Below are 12,469 nucleotides of genomic sequence, written 5' to 3'. Positions count from 1 at the left end.
CGTGCGTGCGTGCGTGCGTGCGTGCGTGCGCCAGAGCTCAGACAAGGCAGGAAGAAACAGGTAGGCTTTAGGGTCAAGGACCTATTAAGTGTGTGACACACAAAGAGTCATCTGTGTGTTAGCTTGTCTGTGATGGTTAATAACCAGCATTTGATGCATCAAAGCATCTCTCCTCTTGCTCTCCAATCTGTCAGCACTATGCCTGTGCTGCCAAAGGGGAAGCAGATCTGCTTTTCCAGGGGCCCATGAACCACCAAAGTGTGTTTAATTACACTCCACTGAGGGCAAGCCAGCAGCAATTAAGACAGCAGGGAAACAAGAGAGCCACTGCTTTAATTTGGAGTTGATGAACACAGGACAGAGCTGGAGAGAGTTTTTTTTACACCAAAGAGGAAGGTGATGCTGGAAGATAATGTTACAATCCCACTTATTTAACACACAATCTTTGCACTTCAAAAGAATAACCAGCACATTAGGTCAATATCCGAGGGAAATATCAGATTTATTTCGCTTCTAATTTGTAGTTTTCAAAGCACTTAATCTATGAGAGTGTGTAAAGTTAACAACTCATCAGAATTTGTGAAATAGACAGTCGTTTGTGACCAATTATCAAATTTATATTAAATAAAAAGCACAAGGGTTTTTAAAGAGTAAATGCCTATCTGGTTACTTTTAATGCCAGCCAAAGTTCAAAAACTTGAATCAGTTCAAAAACTTCAATAGGGATGCACCGATATGAAAATTTTACATGTTCCACTTTATTGGGATGGTTCAAAATGTAGTTAGATGTTTAAAGTTTAAGAGGATAATGTTTGTGTACACCAAGATCTGCCATCAGCATACAAATTGAAATGAAAGCATCCACATTTTTATGTCAATGTTATGATGACAATAACCTCTCACCACACACGCAAGGAGACAAGTCAATGTGGGAACTTAATGGTAGAGAATGTGCTGATGAAGGTGTGGATATATAAACAGAGGCAAGCAGTCTCAGTGTGGGAGGTCAATGATGACAGCAGATCAAGACGGGGCAAAGACGAAATGAGCCAAAAATCTGCCCTCTCATGGGATGGTGAAGCGGACAAGACAGGAAGGCATTAAGTTTAGATCAGGGTCTATGTCAATAGCCCTCAGCTGCAGTCTTCCTCTGGCTACCGACTAAGGTAAATACTATGTTATTTAAGGTTACACTAATGTGGGTATGTGAACTTTGGAGACTTAAATATGTCTGCTTTAAAAAGCACAAGCTAAACAAGCACAAGTTAAACACATTCTGATCACAACTCAGGTTAATATTTATGCGATTCCCTCCATTCCACAGACGAGAGAAAATTTAATTAGAAATGTAAAATTAGCCAAGGTTGAGATGGTTCCCAGCAATAACATGGACACCCAGACATGAGCTATGAATGCAAACACCATTGCCACCAACCATTTTTATGCCAACTCCCTCCAGTATTGACTGATCTTTGTTGCAAAGTCATTACAAGTATCCTGGCTATGCACAAGGTGACGGCCTTTAAGCAGCCAAGGCAGATACAGCTGAATGTAATCTTATGCCCTCAACAGGATACGCCAACATAATTGAGTTTATCTGAGATATGTTGAACGTAAACTCAACTCAAGACATGAAAAGTCTCATAGCAGACACGCACAGCTGATAATGAACTGAACATCCTCTGATGTGTCAACGTTGAGTTTATTACAGCAAGAAGTCACCTAGAGATAACCTGGCTTTTTTTTTTTGTTGCTCTGACTGTGCATCAGTGTGAAACAATTCAAAAAGAAAGAATCATTCAAATAAAGCAATGCCTGTGCTGGACATCTAACAGCTGACTTTTTGGACAGCTGGATTCCAAAACTATGTCTGAGATGCAATTCCAACAATTAAACACTGTTCAACTTGAAGTATTTATAGACAAAACCAACCGACTCCTGAATATGATGCAGGATTGTAGGAAAACAGAATCTTTGAAAACAAATCTGCATGCTGCTCACTAACAAGCAAACAGCACACAGCCAAAGGGCACGACCCTATCTAAAGGAACAATATTGACTGGCTGAAAGGCTGTCTTGAACCGAAAAGGGAAAAACCTTAGGAGTCACACCATGGAGAAGGTGAACATGTTTCTGTAAAGGTTTGTGCTAAATAGAGGTAGAGTAGGGTAGCTCAGGAAAACATTATATAGCAACAAAGGAGGGCTTCTCTTTTTAGGAAACATTAAAAAAAAGAAAAAAGAAAACTACATGGTCCAAATAGCCTCATATAGACCCCAAAAAGTAACTGCTCAGCTTATTCTGTCCGTCATCTTATAAGCTCAGCTGTTTGTTTGGTGGAGATGGATTTTCAGAAAGCACCCAAACAGAATGTTCTGTTCCGACAACTAAGATGCATTTTACTCACTGTCTAACTTGCAAACGTGTTCCTGCTCCTCAACTTTTTACCCATTTTGTCACATCAAAAGCTCAGACTTTAGCATTTTATTGGGATTTTATGCAATCAAGCAACAGAAAATACTACTGAATTCTCAGACAAAAAGGAAAAAAAACTACAGAACTTCAAATAAAAAATAAGAAAGTAGTGTGATCTATTTCCCATATGTCAGTACATCTTGAAAAAATATTTCAATGCAATTACAGCTGGAAGCCTGTGGGGTATGTCCTTATTTGTACATCTAGAGGCAGGGAACTTTTGCCTAATCTTTGCATAATAACCCCGGCTGTTCAGATGATTTTAAAATTGAAATGGCATATCTCTGGACACCAATATGAGATCATTTTAAAGCACCCAAAAAGACATTATGTTTAAATCAATGGTTCAGTTCATAGAATATTGTCTTACACATTTTTTATTTAAGAACTTCACACATTTCCAAACTAATTTCCGTAATGCTCACTCCATTTTCTGTAATTTTTACTGCTAATATACCTCTATGCACATTTACCTATATCCATTCTTTTCCACCCCTGGAAAATGCTTAAATGAGATCCAACACTTCACATGAGCTCCATTATTTCCCTCACAACAATTGAACCCTAAAACTAATCCTTTTTTATTTTTGCAGTCAACTTGAAGCTTTTCATCAACCTTTTTCTGCCGAGATTCAGAGGGTTCTGCCTCAACTGGCCTCCGTTTAATTGAGATCTCAGTTTTCTCTGTGTAATCAATCTCTGCTCAAGATTTGAGAGCAGGTCGAAATAATGTATGGCACTAATGAAGAGGCACGCCTCAACACTTCAAAGAGCCTCATGTGTAATCATTCAAGCTCTGTCTCTCTCTCTCCCTGCGATTAATCATCAACAAAACCCAAAAAGCGTCAGAGAACAAAGAGCAAGTGGAATGCACACTTTTTGATTTCACCTGAACACACTCTCCACATTTGCTTTGACTTCTTTTGGCGTCTATCTAATTCACCGTTATTACAAATAGCTCCTCATTATGAGAGAAAATGCTTTGATTCTATTGTATTATTGTTTGACCTAAACTTTTCTTTTAGCTTAACCCTTGACTGGTGCAATTTATCAGGGCTGTTCGTCAAGAAAGCAAACAGTGTTGGATAAGAAATTAACTAAATAAAAGCAATTTGTTGGTCTTTAGTGACACAGAGACAACTTTTGTTAAGAGCTTTTGATGCTTATCTGCAGAAAAAGCCAGCCCAAGTTAAGCAACCACTTGTCTTCACATTCAGGAAGAAGAGAGGAGCTGTTGACCCATCTTGAACAATAAAAGGCGAATTTACCCATGAGGTAAGTTTATGTGGACAGCGTAAACGGGAAATTTCCACTATAAAAGCAAAATGCAAGAGCAATGCACAAAGCATGGGATTAAGAAAAATATGTTTTCATAATAATTGACTTCATTTATAATGCCCTTTATGTCAAATTGAAATCTTAAAGGGCACAGTAAAGAACACAATATGAAAACATCTATGCGATCGTTAACAAGTCATAATATTTCTCAATAGCAGTTTCACTTTCATGTTTTTCTACCTACTTTGCAAAAAAGATCCCAAGCCACAATAAAAAAAGAAACGGAAACTTTAACTGATTAATCTGTGCAAAAATTGTTGGGGTGAAACCAAGGAAGGACTTTGTTTCAATCGCACTAAAATTTTCCATGAAACCCATGCCGCAGTATCACAAAAGACGACAAGAACTCCTGAAGTTATACACAGTGAAGAGTAACACACCACGTACCAAGTAAGCTTTGGAAAATAGCCAAACCAGATGAACAACCAAAATTTTCTCCTGGTGGAAACTTAATGAACTCTGATGTTTGTTGCTCTGAAATTTTTCCGCTTTCAATTTAATCAATAATTACCGTTTCATTTCACGTGTTAAATTTATCCAATATGCATGTCATATCTGAATCCATTTTTCAGGTCTCAAGTGCAACTAAGCGTTTACAAATCGAAATTTGTTCATGAATCTAAAAAAAATAAGACATTTTTTGCCATTTTATACTATTTAAGTTTTTTAATGTTTTTGTATTTAAGACCTTAAAATTTGCTTGCAAGGCTCAGCACTTAGCAGATGCAAGATACTAAGCTCATTATTAAACTTGCATCTAAAATAAAGCTTTGCACATTCTATGTTTAGACCGTGTTTAAGTCAGGATATAACTTTAGGGAAGTTTGGTGTTCTCTAAACATCATTGAATACTTCATCACAATGATGACACATGGTGATGACAACGTCATGCTGTGGTGATGCTTTGGTGTGAAACAATCCTAAAAAAAAAATGTAAATTCAATTCAAAAATACTTTAGCGCAAAGAAAGACTGCATGTTGTTGCAACTCATATCATTCAGACATCTCCAAAGAGTTGTCATGGATGGTGATGCTATGGGAAGAGAGGATCTCTGGTAGCAACAAATCTGAAGAGGCCTCTGACTAAAGACTGTTTCAGTAAGACAGCAGAGACAATGTTCTACATTAACATCCTTCATTAAAGATGACACCATCTTTCATTGGCAAGTACTGCTAATCCATCTCATCTGGTTTTGCTGCTCATTTTTAAATCTCAGTCTGGCTGTATAGCTAGGGAGCAGGTCAGAGAATCGGCTGGGATTTGGAGTTCAGGTTCATTTGAGCTTTTGAAATAATCATCAGCTACTTCTAGTTGCAAAAATAATACCTTGTTGTCATGATTACATAACTGTTCCAATACAAAAAACTAAGAACAAAACTCCTTTCCATCTGCGAAGCTTCCAAACCCAGAGGGAATAAGTGTCCAAACATGCAGTATTTCTACTAAAATAACTAACACAAGTCAACAAAAAGAACAAATCAAAAGCAATGTAACAAATATTCTAACATGCTGCCCCCAAATCTAGAAATTTGTTAAGGGGTTTCACATGATATGATGTTGAGGTTCATTGTTCAGCAGTACAACAACCCTATATGCATCATTCATTATTTGTTTTAACTGAACTTTGTATTATGGCATCTGAAAAAGTTCAAGGTATATGAATATCTTAGCAATTTAGTAGGCTTGGAGATAAACTCTGTTGTTCAAAGTAATGAGATGCAGACATGGATGATTCTACATCAGAAATGAATTAGACAAGAGCCAAACCTGATTAACTCTGTATGAAATATTTTAAAAACACTACCAACTGAGGAACCATAATACATGCTTTCACATGGAGGCACAAGTAAAACAGCCAATCTTACCTGCTACCATAAATCTCATCAGTAAATCTCCCCATAACTCAGAGAAGGCAAAGCCATCTAGAAAGCTCATTACAACTGTTACCGCAACGGATCAGCAGCCATCGAGTCACTAGGAGTCTAACACGATACTAGGATGGCTATTGACGCAGAATCCCGTTACCATGACAGCACATTTTCTAACGCAGTGGTTCCCAAAGTAGGGGTCGGGACCTCTGTTGGGGTCACTAATCAACAAAAATGGGGTCTTGACATATTCTTGAAAATTAAACAATACCAAAATTATAAGAAGCAAATTTCTTATGTTAATTTTAAGAAAACTGAACTCACAAAAACTAAAAAATAATATAATGATGATGTCATTATACCTTGTTTAACTGCTTCATATTTTGAGTCATAAATCTCTTTTATTGTTATTTCTATTGGTTTTAAGGTTAAATATTTGGGAACTACTGCTCTAATAAGCATAATGGGTGAGCTAAATTAGAGCAGTGAAAGAGAGTCACTTGGGTTTAACTTTGAATGGCCTTTAAAAACGTATTAGAGAAACAATAGATCACCATGAAGAATTGTTTTAGTTGGTTCCTTGTTTTTTTTTGTTTTTTTCCAAAGAATGGGTACAGATTTTAAAAAGAATAGTCTGTGATAAATTACACATGTGGGAGTGAAAGTGACAACTGCATCGTAGCCTTCTGGACAAACATTAACTGACTAGAGATTTTCACTCCTTACACCCAAATTTAGATACATCAAGAGCTCTTACACCTTCAGAGTTACACTAAAAACATCCTCAAATGCCTCTGTGCTCGGTTGGTAAACAACATTCAAAGATGTGGGAACAGAAACATAAATATCTGGTTTAAAATCTAAAAACAAAATACTTTCTGATGACCAGGTCACCTCACCTGCAGGCCTTTGAAAGGCAGAGTTTAAAAACTGGGCAAAATAGTTAGCAAACAACTAATCACATTCTGCACAAGACACATTTTTAAGCACATTTATAAGAAAAAAAATACTGAAATCTTCCAAGTTGACAAATACGTCTTAACAATACATGCAATCCAATAAGCCTGGACGAAACTTTCATCTTATATTAACTTTAATCTTATATTCATTTTATGGGAAACAGATGGGCAAATTAAATTATGCTTCTTTAAAAAGAGTCAGGGTTAAGGTTACAGTATGATTTATGCCCAGTGTTTGGCACAACAAAGATTATAAAATTATTAATTCAAATCAACCAAATATGTGCACTTTTATTGGAGTGATTCAGATAAACACAGCCTTTTATTGGGGAGAAAGACTCGTCACGCCTCATGAAATGTGAGTTATTAACTTCACACTTCAAGAAAGGGCCACCATCAATGCCATTATAAAGCACATAATAAAATGTTACCTTTGGTCACATGAAAAAAAAAATGGATCTAATAAGATGACAGACAATCCACTGCCTCTATAACGAGCGACTATGCACAGCAGACATATCTGCAGTTCAGGTGTTTATAAATGTGAACCGATGTCTCAGTTTGAGGTTTACCAACGGTACTTTGAGGCAGGTTTTTCCGTCTTAGAGCTTGGCACTCCTGACCCCGCCAGCTTTTCTCTACAGCCAGCTTTTCATTCTCTCTCACAACCGCACCACACTGGCCTCTTTGAGCATCCGCTGCCCACAACAAAACCCACACAACCATCACGACTGCCAATATCACACAAAGACACCATGTTACTACAGCCCACAGCGAGGAGATGGAAAGGAGGCAGGAGGGGGGAACTGATGGTAAACGAGGTTACTCTCATTTTGAAACCGTTTTCTATTTCTGTTTGGTTCTATGTAGTTTATGCCATTGTTTTGCAGCTGGGTTGAGGAGAGTTGGACAACAGCCGTCGGGTTTTTGCATATTTATTTTTCTCCCTTACAGAGAGCCGTAGGGCCGAGCACGAGACCTGCCAGGGTGACGGAGTGTCCAGTGCTGAATCAGCGGGTCGCAAGTTGTGTAATCTCTCACACAACCGCACACACAGATTAACAGAACACAGGGTGGGAGGAGGAGGGGACCGTTTTTCCTTTTACAAAGAAACTTTTACAAACAGAGGAAACAGAGGCCCAAAGTGGTGTTACAGCTGTGGTTGCTCTTAATTTAAAGCCTCAGTGCCACTGAACTGGTCCGTATAAAACCAGAAATAAAATGGGGATTCTTTTGGCCTGACAGAAGTTTTATCCAGAAACATCCACACAAAGTTCCCTCTTTACCAACGTGAGGAACAAGCTGAAGATCTCCGCTCCAAAAAGACACATCCAGGCACTCAGAAGTGACTTATAAAGTCGCTTCCTACAGTTTCACAAGACAACACAATACCTTACACAGCAAATATATGAAATAAAAATGAAGCCTCTTGTCTTAGTCACAGCCACCTGTTAGTTGTAAAATTAATAATAAGCAATATGCTTTTCTTAGAGACATCTCATTGGAAACATTAAAAAGAGAAGCCAATGACAGAAGGAGCACAGCAGACAGGCCAGAGATAAAGCAAGGTTAGGTTTTAAAACAATACTAATCTACTATGAAATATAGAAACTTGACTCGTCATGCAAGCAGAGCTTTAATCAGAAAACCCCTCTATGCAACTCTGGAGATGCTGCACAGATCTACAACTCAGGTGTGCACTCTGTAAATCCATTCATTGTGGAAGTGTGGCAAAATGGACGCATCTGTTGCAAGAAACCCATAAAAAGTCACTTTTGCAGTGGAGGACACAACAAACATGGTCAGATGAACCTTGTGGCATTAATGCTAAACAGTATGAGAGAAACAGGACATCCACACAGTGCATCATGCAACACCTTAAAACACATTAAAATATAAGACAACTTTATTACAAGTTTTAGAAGGCGTTGCAGTGTAAGAGTTCAATGTTAGTCAGGTTCAGCCGAATAAAAACAACTAAAAGCTTCACACAGACTTTCTTTGAGATGGCCAATATTTATGCAAAGTGCATCAGTAACTTATGAGCCTAAAACCGCGACCCAACAGCCAGCACAACTGTCACTTGCACCAACATACTGAACATTATTCCACACCGAGTCTCGCCCGAGCAGCAATGAACACATCTATTGTCTGATGTCAGTGGAGCCGCCGCACTGAACTCCTGACACATACAGTAACCACTATGACAGCTGTCAAGATAACATTCTGCTAATTAGACTTGACAAACATTGAATTTGAGCTGCACACATACAAGTCTGCATACCAGTTTATTTTAAAGGAGTTACCAGGGAAAACTAAATGCACATGGAGCAAAAACTTGCATATTTTAAGGATGGAAGAAAAAATGACCAAATAACTAAAATAATGCATTACTTCTTTTTAATTTCAGAGCACACTACAATGATGTTTACCAACAAATCTGTGAAAATCACAGCTTCAATAAAATGCATAGTGTCTCAAAATATTACAAAAAAGGTTTAAAGGAATAGTGCAAATATTTTCTGACACGTAGTAATGTAAATAAAGTGCAGTGTTAGACATATCATGTTTTGTTCTAACATAATATCTTTTTGGAGATGTGTGTGACATAAATTTAGAAACAACCTTCTTAGATGAATTAAATCACTTTATAATCCAAAACTGCCATGGGGTATGAATAATTATAAGCCTAATAATATGCACTTTGTGAATTGAAAGAGGGGAGCTTTCTCATCTTTTTTCTGTTTTATTCAAGACTGGCTAAAATCTAGTCTTAAAAAGATAGGACACTGGCTGAATCTGAATCCAGATGTTGACAGCGAGCCGCTCCGCTCCCTGTGCTTGTAAAGTCAATGAATATGTCCTGCTTAACACTTTAGAAACTTCTCTTTAGCCAACTGTGTCACCTTGTCTGTGAACGTGGAATGTGCAATAAAGCCTTCAGGAACACATAAGCGACACACAGCGGCTATACACGCGAGAAAACACAAGTTGAACTTCGTTTAAAATGTGTTGAAACACGTTTGTCAGTCTGCTCGCCCCAGACTTACAGACTCATACTTGAGTTTTTAGCATGCAAATGTCACAATGGATCATTCGGCTTATGACATGTTCACAGTTTCCTTGTATTTCCACTCTAAATAAACTTTTAAAAACAGTCTGCTGTTTAGCTACCAGATGTGTGCGGTGAAAGCCAGGTGGTACTATCCGTCAGTCCTGGTTTCGGAGACCACGGAGAGCCGTGGATAAATACGAGAGTGCCAAAATGCAACAAGTGAAACTCACCAAAGTTTGTTCATACTGCAGGGCTCGCTGGTCCGAACCGTCCCCCGCCATGGCTCTGCTCCGTATCTCACCCGGCGACTAGATGGAGGGATTTTCGGCTTGGAAGTGACAAGAAACCTGGTCGGCGACGCGCTGGCTGGTTAAAGCATCAGTCTGTCTCAAGTGTCCGTACAGCAGTTCACTAGGTGAACTCTAACTTCACGCTGCGCCTCTGTTATTGTGCTAAAACGCTTCATTTTATAGCTTTAGTTCCCAGCAAGAAACACACGCGAGGCGGGACTTGAGTGTGGAGTGGAGCCCAGCCTCCTTCCATAACCAGTCAATCAAAGCGAAAAGAAACTCGCTGCGTGGGACCTTCACGTGAGCTCATAAACAGGAAGAATGAACCTCCATTGAAAATTAGTAGGGAATTCCTTCTGCCCAGGTGGAGGGTGATTATCCGGGCTTCCGCGATGTATGTAGCAGCAAAAACTCTCGCAGGCCACTTTATGTAAGTACAGAATCAAATGTTTCATGGCATTTAAGTCAAGACAAGTTCATTTGATTGGCATATTTCAGCAACAAGGCAGTTCAAAATGCTTTACTGCAATACAGTAACCAATTATGAAACAAGCAATAAACATAAAATGTTGAAATATTAAATAGCTATACTGATCAATATTCCAGATTTATTAATCAAAGGCAACTCTAAACAGGTGGGTTTTCAGAGTTGTTATGAAGAAACTCAGCGTTTTAGCTGTTTTGCAGGTTACTGGGAGTTTGTCCCAGATTTGTGGAGCGTAAAAGCTAAATGTTGCTTCTCCTTGTTTGGTTCTGGTTTCAGGGATGCAGGGTAGATTTACACCAGAACACCTTATATAGTCTGGAGGACTGGTACAACAACAATACCTTACCTTAATGTATTTTGGTGCTAATCAAAATACACTCATTAGGCATTTGTAAAATAACAAAAGTATTTTAAAGTATATGTTCTGAGCTATGGAGAGCCGGTGTAAGGACTTTACAACTGGGTAATGTGCTCTATTTTCCCAGTTTTACTGAGAACGTGAGCCACTGCATTCTGGATCAGCTGTCTAGCTGATTTTTTTAGACAGACCTGAAGCCACTGTGCAGTAATCAGTTGGTCTAGTTAAATGCAGGATGAGTTGCTATAGATCTTATTGGGACATTAGTCCTTTAATCCTGCAATGGACTGGCAACCAGTCCAGGATGTACCTCGCCTCTCGCCCAATGACCACTTTAGATAGGCACCAGCACCCCTCGGAACCCCAGTAGGGATAAGCGTGTAAGAAGATGGATGGATGGATGGATGGATGGATAATCCTTTAATCTTAGAAATGTTCTTCAGGTGACAGAAGGCTGACTTTGTAATTGTCTGTATGTGTCTTTGAATGTTCAGGTCAAGGTCCATCACTAAACCAGATGGACCCAGATTTTGGCCCTGATCACTAGATTCTAGCTGTAATAATCAAAGCTGCGTGTTGACTCTAGACATCTCCTCTTTAGATCCAAACATAATATTAATCTTATAGAGTAGAAAGATATGAGATTAAGGTGCAACCTGCTTAGGGATGTTTAACCAAATGTTAGTGTGGATGTATTTTTGCAGTGGACCCTTTAATCAGAGTGCTTATACATAAAATTTGGGCCACAATATTGTTTGCAATTCAAGTTGGGCTGCGATTATTGTTGTAGCTGTTTTTTTCCAGAGCAGACTTGATGACACATCTCTGCAAAAACTTCTCAGGTTAAAGTTCATCAAGCATCAAAGTATCCATACCTACAAGGCATCTGACACAATAGCAGGTCTCTAACTCAGCTGAGTGGAATCCAGTCAAAGGTGTGTACATGCTCTATACATGCTTATTTCTGTAACACTCAGATGAATTTGTAATACATTACACCTTTGAGTGACACTTATATATATTTTCCATTGTGAAAAAAAAATGTTTTGAAAGTCTTTTACCAGCTTCCAAAACCTGCTAACGTCTAGATGGTAAAGGTTTCACTATCATATGACAGTTCACTTCATATTATTGTCAAATACATCCTAAACAGAGCTTTACAATCAACTCTAAAAATATTTTTGAACATCTCTGCATCTCTGGTTCTAATGACTTAATGTACTGACTTTTTGCAATGGAAACCATTTTTTGCTTGATCTTTTTGACTCATGCGCTTCAAAAAGGACAGTATTATGTATTTTGCAGGGATATAGTGCCATTTTATAGCACAATGAAGTAACTATGTCACCGTCAGTTGTTATGAAAATGTTTCATATATCAATTATTGAAACCTACAACGATAATATTATCACATAGATAGTTGTTTGCACTACTCCTGAAAGTCATACCAACTGCATATATTTTTAATCAGACATCTATTGCATACGTTGACCTTAGAGGCAGTACTCTTAAGATCAGTCCAGTTCAGTGGTGGTGTTAGAGACTTGACTCCACACAATGTAGTCAAGTCTTTCTCTTTCTTTGACCTCTTTTAATACATAGCGCTCTTTGCCATCACGTATGACAATTACCTCAGAC

At 38.4% G+C, this 12,469-nt stretch overlaps 1 protein-coding gene across 1 annotated transcript in view; it reads right to left on the bottom strand.

The window, feature by feature from the left end:
* Nucleotides 1-10,502, bottom strand: part of clcn2b (chloride channel, voltage-sensitive 2b) — a 149,998-nt gene extending 139,496 nt beyond the window's left edge. Inside the window, exon 1 of the mRNA XM_016676632.1 lies at nt 9,927-10,502. Coding sequence (XP_016532118.1) covers nt 9,927-9,977 — 51 coding nt within the window. The 5' untranslated portion in view covers nt 9,978-10,502. The remainder of the gene's footprint in view (nt 1-9,926) is intronic.
* Nucleotides 10,503-12,469: the final 1,967 nt, after the last annotated feature.

The sequence above is a fragment of the Poecilia formosa genome, unplaced genomic scaffold (genome assembly GCF_000485575.1).
Source record: "Poecilia formosa unplaced genomic scaffold, Poecilia_formosa-5.1.2 Scaffold138, whole genome shotgun sequence".
NCBI lineage: Eukaryota > Metazoa > Chordata > Actinopteri > Cyprinodontiformes > Poeciliidae > Poecilia > Poecilia formosa.
Note: the sequence above shows the minus strand (reverse complement) of the source record. Positions and strands in the feature narration are given on the sequence as shown.